Source organism: Protopterus annectens, chromosome 1.part0 (assembly GCF_019279795.1).
Source record: "Protopterus annectens isolate FY-2018-M chromosome 1.part0, PAN1.0, whole genome shotgun sequence".
NCBI lineage: Eukaryota > Metazoa > Chordata > Ceratodontiformes > Protopteridae > Protopterus > Protopterus annectens.
In genome coordinates this window covers 1,764,843,091-1,764,863,012 of record NC_056725.1, presented here as the reverse complement: position 1 = coordinate 1,764,863,012, position 19,922 = coordinate 1,764,843,091, and the positions used below count along the sequence as shown (strand labels likewise).

The window sequence follows — 19,922 nt, the reverse complement described above, 5'->3', positions numbered from 1 at the left end:
ACACTGGCCTTCCCATTCTTATGTTAGAAAAAAAAGCAAATAGTTGATCAGATTTTTCTAAATGCTTTGGTTCTGTCCAGGTAAAAGTGCAAGTCTATGTACTTCAAGACGATGAAGGGTGTAGTCTCCTTTATTTTCAAATTTAGGGAAGAAAACTGGCAAACTGATGACCTGATTGACATTGTTTTTCACGTATAAAAGAAGGATTTGGGCGTAATGTAACTTATCTTTGTGAAAGATCATATAATGTGGTTTAGAAGACAGTGTTTGGGTACAGCAGTAGTGTTGCTGCCTCACAGCAAAAAGGTCTCCGGTTTGATTCTCAGCTGGGGTGCCTTTTGTGCGGAGTCTGCACATTCTCCCTGTGGTCACGTGGGTTTCCCTGATGCTCCATTTTTCTCCCACATCCCAAAGACATGCTGCAGGTAGATTGGACACTAAATTGGCCCTAGGTGTGAGTGCGTGCATGTTTGTGCCTTCTGTGGAAGGTTGGGTGCTGGGTTGGCAACTCAACACTATAAAACTCCACTGCAAATCATTCTGTGGACCATTGTTCTGCTGTGGTGACCCCTAACAGGAAAAATCTGAAAGGAGAAGATGATGATGACAGTGCTTGGAGTTCGATACACATCTTGCAGAAGTTATAGCTACCAACAACACAGTTTTCCTTGAAAGAAACTTGAGATTCACCTTAGGAGATGGTTCAAAAGGCAAGTGTACTAAGGCTTGTAAAACCAAGGTGAGGTCCCAAGGTGGAGTGGGGTCCTTTATTGGGGGTATAAGTAAGAAAGTACACCTAAGGATTGTTTTACACAATTTAAAATGATGCTAAAGAGGAAGCATTATCCCCTATATGGTAGTTCGAGATGGCTGCCAGTTGAACTTTAATAGTGGTAAAACTTGTTCTGCCCAGGAAAATTGAAGCAAGGAGTCTAGAACTTCTGGAACTGAAGCAGTAAAGGGATGTAATTGTTTCTGGTGAGCTCAAATAGCGAATCTTCTCCATTTACTCTTGTAAACTTTTCTAGTAGAAGTTTTAATGGAAAAGACCATTTTAAACTGGGGAGAAAAATCTGGAATGTCTAGACATCATTGGAAATGGAGACACCATGTGATCAACTTGAGGGCTACAATATCTGGGTGAATCTGTCCTGATGTGTGAGACAGGAGGTCTGAACTGGGATCCAGTGTCCAAGGGGGATGTATTAAGTGAAACCAAAGGAAGGGAAACCATACCTGTCGAGGCCAAAAGGGAGCAATGAGGATCACTCTGCTCTTCAACTGAAGTGCTTTCTGAAGAAATTTTGGGGATGAGAGGGAGGGGAGGGTAAGCATAAAGGAGACAGGAGGGCCAAACATGACTGTCCCTGAGAAGGGATAAGGGCAAAGAACCTGCTGCATTTGTTGTTGAAGGGGGATGCAAATAGGTTGCAACAAGGTTGACCCCAGTTGTGGAAGATCATGTCTGTCATGAGTTGACAGACCACTTGTGAGGCATGAGGATGCTCCTACTGAGTCTGTCTGTTAGAATGTTAGACTTCCAGGTATGTGTGCTGCTAAAAGAAAGCGGTTGGAAGAGATTGCCCATTGCCACACCATCACTGTTTCTCAACAAAGGAGGTAGGGACTGGATCCCCTCTGTTTGTTGATGTACCAGATTCCTGACATGTTGTCCACTTGTACTGCAATAGTCCCTAAAGGGAGAAAACTCTGAAAGGCCTGCAACGCTAGAAGGAATATTCTCATCTCTAGTACACTGACATGCAGAGTGGTCTCTTGTACTGACCATGTGCCTTGAACAGTCCATCCTGAGGAATGCTCCCCACCAAACTGAGAGGTGTCCCTGGCTAATGTGGAGCTGGGGGGAGGAAGGATAAGCAGATGTCCTAGCTCGATCACCTTGGAGTGGGAACCACCAAAGAAGAAAATTTCTGCACACTTGAGACAATTATATAGGGTGACTCAAGGGATAGCGATGAAAGGACCACTGCACTGCTACAGTCAACTGAAGAATTCTCATGTGTAAGCAGGCAGTGGGAATCCAAGTTATAGTGGCAGCCATTGAACCTAATGCTTTGAGGATAAATCTTGCCAGGGGCACGGGAATAGAAAGAACTTGCCTGACGTGTGTCCTCAATGTAAAAATTCTGTTCTGAGGCAGAAACGCTAGATAACTGACTGTGTCCAAGTGAGCCCCTTTGAAGTCTATTACTTGAAATGGTTGAAGAAGAGATTTGTGCATGTTGATGGTGATTCCCAGTGAGAGTGCCAGGTGAAGTACATAATCTCTGGCTTTTATTAGTAGATGCCTGGTTGGTGTGGTAAGGAGCCAGTCATCTAAATAGGGAAACACTCTGAATCCAAGCAGTCTCAGGTGAGCTGCTACTACTGCCATGCATTTGGTGAACACCCTGGGGGCTGTGGTGAGACCAAAGGGAAGGGCTCTGAACTGGAAATGACTGGCTTCCAGCTGGAAGTGCAGAGACCTTCAAGAGCACCTATTCATTTTGGTGTGATAGTGCACAACTTGAATACCGACTGAGCACATCCAGTCATCCTTCTGAAGACATGGTACAATGGACTGGACCAGGACCATCTAGAATTTGGAGTTCTTTATGAATTAGTTAAGAAAACTTAGGTCCAAAATTGGTCTCAGGTCCCCTATCTTTTTTGGCACTAAAAAGAACTTGAGTAAATTCTGGATTCTCTTTGGTATGGTGGGGCCTTCTGGATGACTCTTTTGTCTAGCACCTTTGCAATTTCTTGAGCTGATAGCTCCCTCTGATTAGGTGAAACATTGGGGAGAATTTTCTTTGGCTTTACTGGAATCTGGGCAGACCAACCTCCTTTCTGGTGAAGGCTCACTAGGATGTCTCCAAATGAGACATCTTCCAGTGAACTAGGGGACCCTTCCCCCTCATTAAAGTCGGTATCTTCTGTAAGGGATTCCTGTGGGGAATCCAGGTGCCTCCTCTTGCATGTTCTCTTATGAGGGACCTCTTCAGTGGGATGCTCCTGGGAGGTATTGGAAGAGACGGAGAGCTCCATAGGTGTAACTGATTGGAAGCTGTTGTGGGCTAGCTGTCCCTGAGGTGTAGTATGTGAAGGCACAGACACAGGATCCAGAGAAGATACAGGGTATGGATCAAAAGACAGGAGAGTCAACATTACACTTGGCTGAGAGAAGACCATCCTCACCACCTTGAAGGCAGAAAGACCCAGAGAGACCAAGGACAATCCCTCCGGAGCACAGACTCTTGGAGGAGACAAGCACGGAGTGTCTCCAATCTCCCCTTCCAAAGGAGGAGTCACAGCAGAGGTATAAAGTGCCAAGACTTAAAGAGGACGCAACAGCTCTGAAAACTTTGGAGTCAAAGTCAACCCTTTGGATCCAACACTGACACTTCTGTTCTGAGAACCCTCATATTCCCACAGAGTTGGGGCAGATCGGGTCAGGAAAGCAGTTGAAGTAGGAAGAACTCTCAGATCCAACATATCAACTCCTGGAGCCTTTGGATCCATGGAGTCTGAAACAGGTGGTCGGGTCAAAGAAGGAGTAATAATGAGTGGAAAAGCAGGTTGATGGCTCATGTTTTTTGTGAGGGACGAAACTGACAAATTTGGATCTGTGTTCTGAGGAATTTCCTCATCATCCTATTCACCTCTGCTTCAGAAAAACTACAAGAGGACCTAACAGAAGAGGATGTGAAGGGTGGTCTAGAGGACTTTTAGGAGTTTCTTGTAAAAAGGGTGAGCTCAGCCTTGGAGACACCTGCTCCAGGGAGAACCTGGGAACATGAAACAGAGGGGGTGAATCCACAGACTGTTTCAGATTTGAATGCTTTGGCTACATTTAGAACCTTTTTTGAGGTTCTGAGGAAGATGTCTGTGGATGTGGAAAGGTCTGGGCAGGAGAGAGCTTACTGTGCTCCCTGGGCTCCTTGGATTTCTGAGATGGGATTTGATCCCCTGAAGAAATACTGGAAGAGGAAGGTAAAGCAGGGAGGAGACCTTTTAAAATAAGCTTGTTCCCCTGATTGCTGATAGCTCTTGCATTGAAGGCCACACAAATAACATTGGGAGCATCAATGTATGCTGGGCCTAAACAATAAACATACTCCCTGTGGGCATCAGAATTAGGAATCTTATGCCCACAGGAAGTTCATTTCTTAAATCCAGTAGGTTCATCAGCCATATCAGAAAAAGGGACCTACTTAAAGTAGTAGACAAAAAAAAGACAAGAAAGTCTTTTTTTAAATAAAGAGGAGAGAGAAAGACCACCAACAATGGTAAAAATATACCTGGAGGTATAAGTGTGAAGAAGGAACAAACTACCAGTGATGCTACATTAAAGAGGTAGTGATATAAGGGTAAGAAGGGTATATACAGTGGATATAAAAAGTTTACACATCCCTGTTAAAATGCCAGGTTTTTGTGATATAAAAAATGAGACCACAGTAAATAATTTCAAAACTTTTCCCACCTTTAATGTGACCTGTAACCTGTACAATTCATTTGAAAAACAAAGAAATCTGTTAGAGGGAAAACATAAAAAAATAAAAAACATACAATATGCTGGTTGCATAAGTGTGCACACCCTTAAACTAACTCATTACATCCATGTGATGCCTCCAGATGCATCTGCAGTTACCTCCTACTGACGCCTCTAGGCGTCAAATATGGCTTGTTCATATTTGCATTAATAATTCCAAAACCATGCTACACACAAGATTTTATCTTGAGGCATTCATGATGGCAAACACAACTGTATTGATATTTGACCTCTGTCAATGACTATTTGTTAGAACTGTAAGATGATAACTTCATTTTTAAAGGCTCAAGCCACACCCACTGGAAGTTAAAGGTACATGCTCAAAAGAGCTGTACTGGAGGAAATGAGCTAATACTTTGTTGTGTGTGCACACCCTTAAACTAATACTTTGTTGAAGCACCTTTTGATTTAATTACAGCATTCAGTCTTCTTGGGTACACACCTGCCATAATTAAAGAGACTCTGATTAACCCCAAATAAAGTTCAGCTGTCCTAGTAGGATTTTCTTGACATTTACTCAGTTGCCTGCTACAGCAAAAGTCATGGTTCACAGAGAGCTTGCAAAGCATCAAGGGGATCTCATTGTTGAAAGGTATCAGTCAGGAGAAGGGTACAAAAAAATTTCCACAGCATTGGATATACCATGAAACGCAGTGAAGACAGTCATCAAAAAATGGAGAAAATATGGGACAACAGTGACATTGCAAAGAACTGGATGTCCCTCCAAAATTGATGAAAAGACAAGACTAAAACTGGTCCGTGAGGCTGCGAAGAGACCTACAACAGCACTGAAGGAGCTGCAGGAATTTCTGACAAGTACTGGTTGTGTACTACATGTGACAACAATCTCCTGTATTCTCCATATGTCTGGACTATGGGGTAGGGTTGCAAGACGGAAAATATCCAGGCCCGGCTAAAATTTGCAAAACAATACATCAAGTCTCCGAAAAGCATGTGGGAAAATGTGTTATGGTCCAATGAGACCAAGGTTGAACTTTCTGGCCACAATTCCAAAATGTACATTTGGCGCAAAAACAATATTTTGCATCACCAAAAGAACACTATCCCCATGGTGAAGCATGGTGGTAGCAGTATCATGCTTTGGGGTTGCTTTTCTTCAGCTGCAACTAGGGCTTTAGTCAAGGTGGAGGGAATTATGAATAGTTCCAAATAACAGTCACTTTTGTCCCAAACCCTTCAGGTGTCTGCTAGAAAGCTGAAGATGAAGAGGAATTTCACCTATCAACACGACAATGATCCCAAGCATAGATTCAAATCAACAAAAGAATGGCTGCACCAGAAGAAAATTAAAGTTTTGGAGTGGCCCAGCCAAACCCCAGACCTAAATCCAATAGAAAAATCTGTGGAGTGACCTGAAGAGGGCTGTGCACAAGAGATGCTCTTGCAATCTGACAGATTTGGAGTGCTTTTGCAAGGAAGAGTGGGCAAATATTGCCAAGTCAAAATGTGCCATGCTGATAGGCTCCTACCCAAGAAGACTAAATGCTGTAATTAAATCAAAAGGTGCTTCATGTTTAAGGGTGTGCACATACAACAAAATATTAGTTTAAGGGTGTGCACACTTATGCAACCAGCGTATTGTATGTTTTTTATTTTTTATATTTTTTCCCCTAACAGATTTGTTTGTTTTTCAATTGAATTGTACAGGTTATAGGTCACATTAAAAGTTGGAAACGTTTTGAAATGATTTATTGTGGTCTCATTTTTTTTATCAGAAAAACATGACATTTTAACAGGGGTATGTAAACTTTTTATATCCACTGTGTGTGTGTGTGTGTGTGTGTGTGTGTGTGTGTGTGTGTGTGTGTGTGTGTGTGTGTGTGTGTGTGTGTGTGTACAGATAGATAGCTAAATAAAAAATAGAGAAATATTTTAAATTTAAGTAGCAAAACATACTCACAACCCCAAAGGAGATTGAGAAGTCGTAATCCCAACCGTCTTGAAGAGCAGCAAACAAGATCTGAGGTATTGTGATGGTCAGGGGCATTATGGGTAAGATAATGCCTAGAATCTGTAGAAAGTGTCTGAGTTAGATCTGATGGCCAGATCCAAAACCATTCATTCAAGAATCAATGAAAATGACAACATCAGATTAAGTGTTTTTTTGAAAGGGTTCCTTGCACCTGCCACATACTCCAGTAAAAAATACAGTAGAGCATCAATTATCCCTTTGGTAAAAACTCTGTACCCATGAACTACCACATAGGCGGTAGTCTACTTAACACTGAAAGTGTGATAAGAGACCTTGGGACACAGGTGGATACTAGTATCTCCTTTGATAATCACATGGCCACAGTGGTCAGGAAATCCTTCTACGTGGCAAACCTCATCAGAAAAGGTTTCTCATCCAGAAAAAAGAGGTCATTGTTCCCCTCTACTCATCACTCATTAGACCCATTATAGAGTACAACGCCATTTTTGGTATGCACCTCACAAGACATCTACAACAACTGGAAAGGCCGCATAAATACCTCACAAAGAGATTACTGGCCTCAAACAGATGCCTTACGCAGACCGACTCAAAAGCTCCAGCTTTACTACGTCGCATATCGCCTACTCAGAGGCAACCTCTGCCTAACATACAAAGTTATGTCAAACCCAGAGCTGTTGGACATGCTCCACTTAAAGAAATCCCAATCCCTCCGAGCTACACACTCTAGGGACCTAAACCTTGTCATCATAATAAACAGAACATGCTGGAGGGATAGATTCCTGTCCCAGAGACTTCCCATACTCTGGAACAGACTACCTATCTATGTCAAACAGAGCTCCTCATTAGCACTCTTCAAGAAAAATCTTGATGATTGGATGGGTAATAGAAATTCACCCTTGGGATCACTTCTGTGGTTCTGCTTGACAGGGGCACAGGGAAATAATTTTCTGGGTGGCGAAAGCCAGGGTACCTTTTTGGCTAGGCTTGTACAGGCCCTAGGGCCAATAGCCTAGTACCTATCTATGAACCTATCTGAACGTCAATTATCCAAACGCATCCTTCATAAGAGTTGCGTCTGTACATGCGTCTTTCTTACCACGCAAAATTTAATGTTCATTGCTGCTGTAGTTCAGATTTTGCTGTTGCTTAATAGCTAATCAGAATATTCAGGTTAATGGCCACCCAAGCGAAGAAGCATCCCAGCATAAATTAGTAGTGGAAACATTGTGAGATCATACATTTAAACCTATTTTTATTTTATTGTAAATTGTGTGCTGTTTGCTAGAGGTTATGAGGGCCTTTCTTTTCCTGATCCCCTTTTTTCTTTTATCAACTGCAGTATTTAACATTGCTGGGTTGCAGAGCAACAGCACTGTAGTGATCAGAGTTTACATCGCCTCTTCTTCTGGCACTACAGCAGTAAGACAATATAGGTGCATAAATTAATTATTTCTAATTAAAACAAAACTGTTTGGTGTACTGCTGATTGGAAATGATTTAAGAATAGCAATTTACCCTTTTTATGCTTGAAAATAAAGAGTTAAGCCATTAGGTTTATAGAGTTTCTTACGGGCACCCCAGTGTCCACTAAAAGTTTTTTTTTTCTTTTAGCAAAAAGATGTTCTGTAGTTCATGTTTTATTCCATTGATGGGGTGCAGTGAAATCTTTGAATGAGTCTTAGCAATGCGTATTTTGTTGCTTATAATTTCTTTCTGTATTAGCAGTCCATGGCGAATAACTGTAGTATTATTTTGTGTCTTAGCTTGCGGATATCCAAGTAAAATTAATTAATGTGTATACTAGAGTTGGTTGTGGGTATCTTGCCCCCCCCTCCCGAAGTCTTTTTGGGTGTGTCGCATGCAACCATGTGCTGAAATTTACTGCACGTTCCTGCAGAATAGGCATTGCTGTGTTTTACAGTAAGTGTTATCAAATATGAGATTTTAAAACAGGGGTTCAACTTTTGTCAGGTCACCTTGTTCCTCTATAGTACACAGTAAGGGTGTGCTTGCATCATGTCCCAGAGACCTTGATTTTGACACGTGCTAAATTTTGAGTGGGGGCTTTAAACTGTCATTCCATGCAATGTAGATATTAAAAAGATTTTCTCTCTCTTATGGTTCTTGGTACTGGATCACAGTACATGTTTTTGAACCCCGTGATGTATTAGGGTTGGAAGTTTAAATTTGATAGTCTGTGTTTTTCATACCATGCTCAGATTAGCTTGTTAATTAAGAACACATTATGTAACTTGTTACAGTAATGTAGAACAGATACACCCTCCCCATGCTGTTTGCAACCTTATCTTTGCATCACTTTAGCACACAGTCTAGTTATTTTTGTGTGGTCTTTTTGTCCACAGTGCTATCTGTGCCGTCCTTAATTTTTTTTGTTTGTTTTTACTGTTGCGTGATGTGTTTTTGGTGGGTCTTTTTAGTTACCTTTCTGCAGCCAGGTTAGCCCTTTCTGTCTTTATGGTGAGTTCGTGTGCTGCCATCAGATTGAGTAGGGTTGTCACTTAAACATGTTAGAACAGGGCAGTCCTTATTTGGGTAGTTTAACAGTTGCATAAAACAGTTATATCTGAAATATAATATGAAACCCTGCTCTTAATACTGCAACAGTGAGCTTGCTTTCTGGCAAAAAAAGCAATGCTTAGCCCTTTGCACCACCTGTACATATGACTTTCAATTATGTTTGATTATCCAAACAGTTTGATTATCCAAACTATCCTAGGTCTTAATTAGTTTGGATAATAGACTCTCTACTGTAGTTGTGTAAAATCTTACCATAACCATAGATGTCCTTCTCTTCCATGTTGCAGTATTCCTGCATAGCATTCTATACCAAAGATTAACTACTGCAAGGTATATGCAATGCTGCACATAGGATATCAGTCGACGTAGGCCATAAAAGTAATGTCTGCACATACCATCCTCAGAACTAAATGCCCAGTACAAATACCAGCCCAAGGACAGGAGGTAAAAGAAAACATAATTCTAAGAAAAGCATGAACCAAGGAGGAAGGAGGATGAGAAAGACTAATGCAACATGAAGAGAAGGACATCTATGGTTATGGTAAGATTTTACACAAGTATTCTATGTCATTCTATTCCCATGTTGCAATATTCATAACATGAGGGAGAGTACCAAAGCTCATGGTAGGGAAAGAGAGGTTAGAGCAGAGGAAGTCTCCATGAACCCATGCAGGATTGCCCTGGCAAAGCCTGCTCTGGATTTGGGGATAGTATCCAGTTTGTAATGCTTGGTGAAGGTGTGGACAGAAGACCATGTAGCTGCTTCCAGAATAAAACAGTGTCCAGACCTCTGAAGAAAGCCCCAGAGGAAGCTACAGCCCTAGTGTAATGAGCTTTTATTGAGAAAGAGTGTCTTTCCATGGAACACATTGCAGAAGGAAATGGCCTTAGAAATCTAAGTGGAAATAGATTGTTTAAAAACAGGTTTTCCTGGTGCCCTGAGATGAAAGGAGACAAACAGATGTTCTGGTTTCCTAATAGGTTCAGTCTTGTCTAGGTAGAATTTGAGTTGTCTATGCACATCCAAGGTATGTAGCACCCTTTCACTAGAATTTTGAGAAGAAGAAAAGAAGGCAGGTAGATGAATAGATTGGTTAAAGGACAAGTCATTAACCACTTCAAGCACGAAGGAGGGGTTTGTACGGAGTGAAACCCTATCCTTGTGGAAAATGAGAAAAGGTTGGCAAGCCTTTAAGGCTCAAAGTTCAGAAACTCTTCTACCAGAGGTGATGGCTACCAGAAAAATAGTCTTCCATGTGCAAAAATTCAAAGAAGCTGAGATTGCAGGCTCAGAAGGAGCCTGAGTAAGCTATTCCAGCACAGAATTCAAATCCCAGGGAGGGGAACAGGTTTCCTAGGAGGTCTGATGTGAAAGATGCCTTTAAGATAGAGCTTAACCACTAGCCTAGAAGTCAAAGGAGGAGATAGAGGCAGACATGCAGAAATGGCGGACAGGTGGGCTCTAACAGAAGAGTAAGCTAATCCAGCCTTAATCAGCTCACACAAGTAAGACAGAACTAGGGGTATGTCCACTGAAAATGGAACTAGCTATTTCTTCAGACACCAGATGGAGAATCTCTACCATTTGGAGAAGTAGGATCTCCTAGCATTGGGTTTCATGCCCTCCTGCAGGACTATAAGCACATCCTCAGAAAAAAGGTGTTAGAAAGGGATCAGAAGCCTATTGCCCATAGAGTCAGGCTCAGAGTTGTTAAATGTGGGTGGATAAGAGATCCCTTTTCTTGAGTGAGAAAATCTGCCCTGTGAGGTAACTTATGATGATTGCCCTTGGCTAACTGAAAAAGAAGAAGGAACCTCTGCTGTCTTGGCCAAAAGGGGTTCACCAACAAGATTTTTGGTTTGTCCTGCTGTAGTTTCAGCAGAACTTTCCAAATGAGTCTGAAAGGGCATTATGCATAAAGAAACATCCTCTTCCATGAGACTGATAGATCATCCACCTACCATGCCAGCAGATCTGGGACTCTGGCAAAAACATTTGGAAGCTGTCTGTTCAAGGGGGAGCAAAGAGATCTACTGCAGGAGTACCCCACCAGTGCAGAATGTCCAGAAACACATCCCTGTGAAGCATCAATTCACAGGCTTGTGTCAGGGACCTGCTTAGAGTGTCTGCCAGAACATTTTGAGCTGAAAGAATGTAAACAGGTAGTAATGTGACCTTTGCTTGAGAAGCAATCTCCCAGGCCTGAAGGGCCAGCCTGCCAAGCAGGTATGACTTTGTGCCCCCTTACTTTTCACATACATGGGACATGAGCGTAGACAGGACTGGAAAGCTTGGAGAGCTAGAATCAAAGCCCTCATCTCTTTGATGTTGATATGTTGTTTCCTTATGGAAGGAGACCAAAGGCCTTGGATTTTAAGTGTCCCAATGTTGCTTCCCACCCCATGTCTGAAGCATCTGTAAATAGGTCCTGCACAGGATGTGGGGCCTGTAAAGGAAAACCTGGATTCAGAGATATTTGTTGAATCCACCAGTGTAACTCTTTCTTTAGACAAGGGAGAACAGAAAGAATAAACTCTGGAGGATGAGCATGCTGGCACCAGAGTGTATTCAGACATCACTGGGATTTTCGCATGTGAAGTCTGGCTAGGGGTAACATGGGGATAAGAGATGCCATAAACCCTAGCATTCAGAGAAACTCTCTGGCTGACTCTGAAGTTAGAGGAAGCAACTGTTGGAAGTAGGTCAGCAGAGACTGTATTTTTTTTGTGGAGGGAGAAAAGCCATCATAAGGCCTGTCCTTATTCTGCAGCCCAGGAAAACCTGATCCTGAGAAGGGATGAGGGAAGACTTGTTGTAGCTGACAGTGAATCCCAGGCTTTGGAGCAGGGATATGGTCGTTTGGAGGTTCTTTTGCAGAATGTCTGGATGATTTGCTTGAATAAGCAGGTCATCCAGGTAAGGGTAAATCAGAATTAAATGAAGTCTGCAAAAGGCAGTGACAGGAGCCAAGCATTTTGTAAAGACCCCTGGAGCGGTGGAGAGTCCAAAAGGCAAAGCACAAAACTGAAAATGAGAAGAAGCAACAGAAAAACATATTGTAAGAATTTCCTGAACATAGGTGAATGGGGATATGAAGATATGTGTCCTTGATGTTTACAGAAACCATATGGCCTGAGTAAGCAAAAGAGGGAACAGAGTCTGGAAAGTGAGCATGCAGAAGGTGGGAACCTGAAGAAAAAGAATGAGTTGGAACAGATCTAGAAATTGGTCTCCATGGACCATATTTTCAGGGGACTAGAAACATTGTGAAATAGAACCCTTTTCATCTTTGCAGAGGGGGAACTTCCTGAATGGGCCTCTGAGAGATCAAATCTTGAAGCACCAGAGGGAAAAGAAGGAGATGGTCTCAAAGGGGTTGAGGGATGCCCATGAAAGGAGGGATGGATTTCCAAACCATGTAGTAGCCATTTCAGACAATGGAAAGGACCCATATGTCTGTGGTAATGCTTGTCCATGAAGAAAGTAAATGAGAGAGGCACTGGGAAACAGAAATGTGGAGAGATTGGGCTGGTAGTCACAGACTACCTGACTTGCCACTGAAAAGGAGGTGTTTGAAGTGAGGCTGTTTGAGATCTGGAGGAGCTCTGCTTGCATGTCCCTTTCTTGTGAGTGAGGGGAGGGGTGCGGAATTTCTTCCTCACAAAATAAGATTTGAAAGGATAATTCCTATGATAATTTGGGACTGGGGACACAAAAATGGGCTTCAGTTCCTGTAACTCTTTCCCTTTTTCTTGTAGAGATTTGAAAAGGGTGGCAGCATTAGCACCAAAAAGAGCAGAATTGTCAAGAGGTGCATCTATAAATTTTGCCTTGGTATCATCAGGCAAAGGCTGCAATCTTAGCCAAGAATATCTCCTAAGAACAGATCCAGAAGCAGCTAACCTAGCAGATACCTCAGCTGCATCAGAACTGCACTTTAAGGATGTCAAGTTACTTGGGAGGAGGCTGTCAGATAGACAGCTGTGTTTTGGCTGCAGAATCAGGAAGATCTGTCAACAACTGTGAAGCCTGGAGTGTGTGTGTGTGTGTGTGTGTGTGTGTGTGTGTGTGTGTGTGTGTGTGTGTGTGTGTGTGTGTGTGTGTGTGTGTGTGTATATATATATATATATATATAGGTTAACTACATAAGACCGAAAACCCATAATATCAACACCCAGAATCCCGAGACCAGATACCCGAAAGACAAGAAGACCGAAAGACCAGAAATGCGAAATATTAAAATCCCGAACACTACACTAATCATACACCACACACATACAATACACACACCTTCACCCAAAACACAAACACACTAACCTACACTACATACAAGCAGGGGGGCAAGCCCACTTGCGCCCCCAGACACCCCCTACTTAAATATTCTAACTCCAAGGCCGCACTACACAGACAAACACACGAAAACACCACCACATACCTACATTCCCCTCGCACACACACATCACAGTCACAACATACACTTACACACACAAAAGCCCCTAACCAACACACTCAAACATAGATACTTACCAGGCCTTCCACCTGCCCATTCACAGACTGCAACACTAGAAGTGCTACTTTAACATCTCCGAACCGCGAGATTTTGAAATTTGCACTTCTGGTCTTTCGATATTTAGGGGTTTCGGCTAATGGTCCTGAGATTTTGAAATTCGATATATTTCAAAATTTCGAGATTATGTAGTGAACCCATATATATATATATATATATATATATATATATATATATATATATATATATATACATAAATATATATATATATATACACACACACACACACACACACACACACACACACACACACACTGACTTTCATTTGACTGAGACCAAATCACCTAATTTTCAAAATACTGAAAACTCATTTGACTGAATCTCATTTCAATATAAAACCAAACTAGGTGGGGGCTATGCCTCCAGACCCCCCAAACAATATATATATATATATATATATATATATATATATATATATATATATATATATATATATATGGTTCCTCTTCATATGACTGAATTAACATAAGCCTGAAACTCATAAGCCTGAAACCAAAAGCCTGAAAACACAAAAAAATATATACTAACTTTAAACAACAAAAACCATATTAATTTCCACTAAGTATAAGCAGGGGGCAAGCCCCCCTGCCCCCCACAAACCCTGCTACTTAAACATATCAACTCCAGGACTGTACTTCATTACACTAAGTGCAATCTCAGAGTTGGTATATTTAAGTAGCAGGGGGTGTGGTGGCTACATTGGATGTGCATGGGGGTTGCCCCCCTGCTTATACTTAGTGGAAATTAATATGGTCTCTGTTGTTTGAAGTCAATATACGCAGTTTTTGTGTTTTCAGGCTTTTGAGTTTCAGGCTTTTGAGTATTCAGGCTTTTGTAGTTTCAGTCATATAAAGGGGAACTATATATATATATATATATATATATATATATATATATATATATATATATAGATATAGATATAGATATACTAACTCCAACAGGAAAAGGGCATACAGCTTTTACTTACCTTACAGTACTCTAGACACTGCCACTACTGCTGGGAACACACAACACATCCGCCATATTACTTTAGATATTTCCCATAAAAATGTAAAGAGACATACCCACATTTAGAAACACTACTTTCTACATGACTGTTGGTATTTTGACAGTCAGCACTGTAAGTTACAGAATTTTTTTTTATCACAAACAAAGTACAGGTGAAGGGAAACCTACACCATGTCTATGACTTACATTTCAGTGAAATGAGAGTTAGTCAAATGAGTTTTCAGTATTTTGAAAATTAGGTGATTTGGTCTCAGTCAAACGAAATTCAGTCAAATGAGATTTAGATGATGTGAAGTAGACCCATATATACACCTAATTTTTTTTACTATTTATCATTTTTCATAAATATATTCATTGTTATTCTTCCATAACTGAGCCCCACTCCTTCTTCCTTGGCCTTAGTCTAATTTTCCCAATATAACTGCCAACATCCATTTCCCTTTAAACAAAATTTTGTTCAATCTTTCATTCCAAGTAACCCACATTACATGAAATAAATTCTTATCTACCCTTCTCACATATTCTTTCTTTGTATTCGTACAATATCCATATGTAATCATTGTCATATCTATACTGCATTAAAAATATTCTCAAAAATATTCTTCACACAACTTTTTCCAGTTTTGCCACTCTTTTACATTTAAAAAAACATGCACAGTTCTATCTTCCTCCTTGCAAAATAAACACATGCCTTCAACTTTTTTTTAATGGCATATTCCCCTTTACTAGTAACTTATTTATTACCAGTCTACACAGGAAATCCTGACACTCCACTATCTTGGTGTACCACTTTTTCCTTACTTTAATGGCTTTAGTCACTTCCTCTGGTAAATTTTCCCATGGATTTATATAATTATATTGTTTCATCGTATTATTGTACCACAGTTATCGATCTTTCTATATATCATCCTTTTTTATTTTATATCTTAGTATTTTTTCTTGATAGTTTTTAATTTCTTTATTTACATATTCTTTTTTCTCTTTCTTATTCTCATCTCCCAGAATTTTTAGTACTTATATTTAAACATTCTCACAATTAATTTCTCATTCACTTCCTTCACCCACTTTAATACTTAAAGAAACAGAATAAACAGCTGGATTTAGCAACCCCAATCCCCCTTCATCTTCACTCATATACAACACACCTCTTTTCACTAGATGTCATCTTGAACCCCATATGAAAGAAAACACAAATTGAACAATTTCCTTTACATATTTTTTCTAAGATCATATATACATTTGACGTACATGCCATTTTCACCATTAATACAGAAATCACCAGATAAATATCTTTCCTGAATGTTACTTTATATCTCTTCCAAAGAAGACATATCTCTTTGTTTTATCAAATCCTCCCATGGCAACATAACTACATCATTTTCCCAAGTGTTATCCCTAGCACAGATGCTTCATTCATTGAAAAATACACCCCCACAATTTTCACCAAATCATCCAAACTCTTACTTTTATCTTTATTCAAGGTCATTCCCAGTTCCTTTAAAAATGCACTCAGACAAACCAACACTTCACTCATCCGCATTTTGTTCTTAGCAACTACAAATATATAGTCTGTGTATATCAAAACTACTGGAATTGCCACCTCCTTTTGCATCACATATGTAGCATTTTTTTCATTTTATAAGCTACCTCACACACTACTGCATTCATTTCCAGTGCAAACGATATTCCTCTCATGGGACATCCTTGTTATATACCACACTTCATGCATATTTCTTTACTCAGATACCCATTCACTAACACAGACTATTATTTTGATATGCTGACATACACATACTCCTAATTCTATTACCTGTTCTATACTTCTCCATAATATCCACAAAGCATCATGTCCTACTCTATCAAATGCCTGGTTAATATCCCCTACCATAAGTTTCACTTTCTGCCTTTTGATCATCCACAGCTTCCATTTTATACATATACACTTTCTTCCATAATATCCCTCACCCTTCTTTCCATTCTTCTCTGTATTATTATCTGTGTTATTTAGTGTGATAGCTCTTCAATTTTTTTTATTTCAGTCTTCTCATCTTTCCTCCATATAAATTTTAATATCTCACTTCATAACTCTTCATACACAAACCCTTCCTTCAACCATTCATTCAGTACATTTACAAAATACTATCTTTGCAAATCCCTTAATTCCTGTATATTCCATACACTATACTATCTGGGCCAGATGCTAAATCAATATTTACTTTCCTAAGTACTTCAATCAACTTACTAGTAGTAATTTCTTTTTTTTTAATTCTTCCTTAACTCTTTGTGGATTTTTTTTGTTTTCCATTCACTCTTACTTTCCTTCTTTTTACTCTTATACATATTTTCCACATACTGTATTACACTACTCATAATTTGCTCTTGATTTCTTTTTACACATTCTTTTACATTTCTCATTCCCTCATTATACCAATACCCGCTTTATTATTTTACCCAAATATGCAGATACACCCTCCATTCTCCCTTGAAAATAATATTTCTGTCTAAACAGCAATGCCTTATTTCTTTCTCAACTTCTTTTATATATTTCTTTTTCCATATCATCATACTCTCTTTTATTATTCTCTTAATTCTCTAATTCAATTCTAAACATTTTCCCATATTTTACTTTCTCTTCCTTTCTTACATCATCCTACCATTGAAAATAAAAATACTTTTTATACTTAATCCACCATTCAGCCAATTTTTATAGAAGTCCTTCATGGTTATAGGATCCTTCCATAACTGCAATACTTCCTACTCTCCAATTTCATCTTATAATTCCTCATTTATTCTTTTTATTTCCTTTCTTATTTTAATATGCTCCCTTTTTTCCATCACCTACACCCATATTACCAAATGGTCTGATAAACCCATTACAACTATAAAACTATCTGCTACTCCAAGCTTTCTGATAATACAAAATAGTCAATTTCAGAAACAAGAGCTCCCCTACTACAAGTCCATTAACTTTTATTACACACAGCTAATTTACCACATTTCATCAGTTCATGCATTTGTTTTCCATCTTTCACTTTCTTTTTACATTTTCCTCTTAAATCACAATTAAAGTCCCCTGCAATTATAATTTTCTTGTAAACCACCACAGTCTAATATTTGATGTAACAAATATTAGTTATATATGCATACAATGCAATAATTAAATAAACGTGCTCTCTCCACTACAGTTAACCCTTTCATATTTCCAGCATTGCATCTAGTATCCTCAGTTTTTTTTGTTAGTTTGTTTGCTTGTTTGTTTGTTTTTACACAACACAGCCTCTCTAGAACAATTTCCACTTCCTAAATTCCATATTATATTTCCAAGCCACAGGTTTTCTGCTTGCATTTTTTCTTCACTTGTCAGGAATCATACATCCTCTTAAAAGAAAAACACCCACATCACATTTAACATACCGTTCTAGTATGCCTGACCTTCTTATATTGTTAATAATACTGCTCACATTTACTGAAAGTACTCTAAAATTGTTGCTTTTCCTTCTTTTTAAGTTTAAAGGAAACATTTTATTTTATTTTTACTCTTTCCCCAAATTAATATTTTTTTCCCTAGGTTTATATACAAATAACCTTTGATCCTCAGAATCACATTTTACACTGGCTAGAACTTCAAACAAATGTATTTGTATCAATCCCTTCTCCTGACCTCTGTTCCGGCATGCACTCTCTGTCATCACCATGTTCCCCCATCCATTTTCTTTTATTCTTCTTTTACGGTTTCTTCTTCACCTAAATGACCATTTCCCCAGCCTCTTATTGTTCGTCCTTAGGTATGTTTTCTTCCCTATACCATTCTTTTCATTATTTACTGTTTGCTCTTGACAATCCACCTGAAAGTGTCCCTTTTTTTATACAGCCTGCATTCAGGCAAACACATTCTTGCTGTATGTCCTTTCTCCCAACACTGGTTACATTATACCTTCTTACAATCATTAAATAAATGAGAAAATTCCCCACAAAAGAAACATGATTTAGGTTGGCCAGTATATCTTAAAATCCCTCTACATCAGCAACCACATAATAACACTTGACAAGTGTTTCACCATGTTTCTTTCACATTTCAAACTGCTTCCATCCTCCATTACACAAGTTTCTCTCATTTCTAACTTTCAGAATATTGTCAACAGATTCACACAGATGCTGCATGTATTTTTTTAACATTGTTTTCTTCCAGTTCATCGGCTCTAACCTGCAAAGTAACATTTTTAACACTTAAATTGCTACTAGCAAATAAATCATTTTCCCATGGATAAATGGTCTTTTTGTTACACAGTTCTAGAAATTTCATCATCAGTCCATCAATTTCAAATGTTAAATCAGAAAATGTCCCTGTCTCAGTATGTATAAATGACCACAATTCTTGAGCTCTAAAACCTAGAACAGTTACCATATTGGAAGTTGGTGAAATTGTTAAGGTGTGTACCTCACAAATACAAGGTACAGGGTTTGATTCTCACAAAAGGAAAAGTGGCTAGGCTTAAATGCCCCACAAGGGCATTTGGCCTAGTATTTGCCTATGAACATACATTGTATTTGTCTATTACAGTGTCGTGCTGTTCTTACACTCACAGTTGTTTTTCTCTTCTTTAAAAAATACTTACGTTTGTTGCTACTCTCCTTTTCTGCCTGCTGTCAATATCGCATATGTTTCAGTTACTGCATTATCTGCTGCCACAAAACTACATACCTTCTCAGTTTGTCGCTGCTTTCCTCTTTCACTTTCTGTCACTGCTGCATGGGTTTTAACTGGTGCATTCTCTGCTGCCACATCACCTGGTTCCTCTTCCACACTACCACCCTCAACACTTCCACAAATGTTATCTGCCATCTCACCCCATGAAACAGCAGAACTGCCATCTGGATCATGCTGCTTGATTACTTTTAACAGAACATCATCTGCAAGCCCTTATGCTGTCAGCTCAGTTATTTGCACCACTTTAAAACACTTGTTTTCTTCCTTCTCCAAGGAGACAGCAAAACACTCCTCATTTGTAACAGCCATCACACAGGAATCTTTGTTAGACTCTGTTGCTCCATATCAAAGAAATATTTCTCTAAATTCTCAGTTTCCACTACTAAACTCTCCACAGCTTTTCTCTCCTCCTCCATTGTTGCTGCCTCCCTTAGCCCTTTTCCTTGCTGCTGTAGGAACCCTCTGGACCCATCTAGCAGCAATAAAGAGTAAGGAAGTTCCCTGATGCCCTGGCCAAATTTCCTGTAGTAGTATAAATACCACCTTGGATCTCACCTGAAAAGAGGCTACTAGCCTAGTGGGACTAATCCTATC

The 19,922-nt window shown here is 39.6% G+C and overlaps 1 protein-coding gene across 1 annotated transcript in view; it reads right to left on the bottom strand.

Annotated features, from left to right (window-relative positions):
• LOC122805259 overlaps nucleotides 1–19,463 on the bottom strand; it is a 142,972-nt gene extending 123,509 nt beyond the window's left edge. The window contains exon 1 of the mRNA XM_044075381.1: nucleotides 19,323–19,463. Coding sequence (XP_043931316.1) covers nucleotides 19,323–19,463 — 141 coding nt within the window. The remainder of the gene's footprint in view (nucleotides 1–19,322) is intronic.
• Between the last annotated feature and the right edge of the window lie 459 nt (nucleotides 19,464–19,922).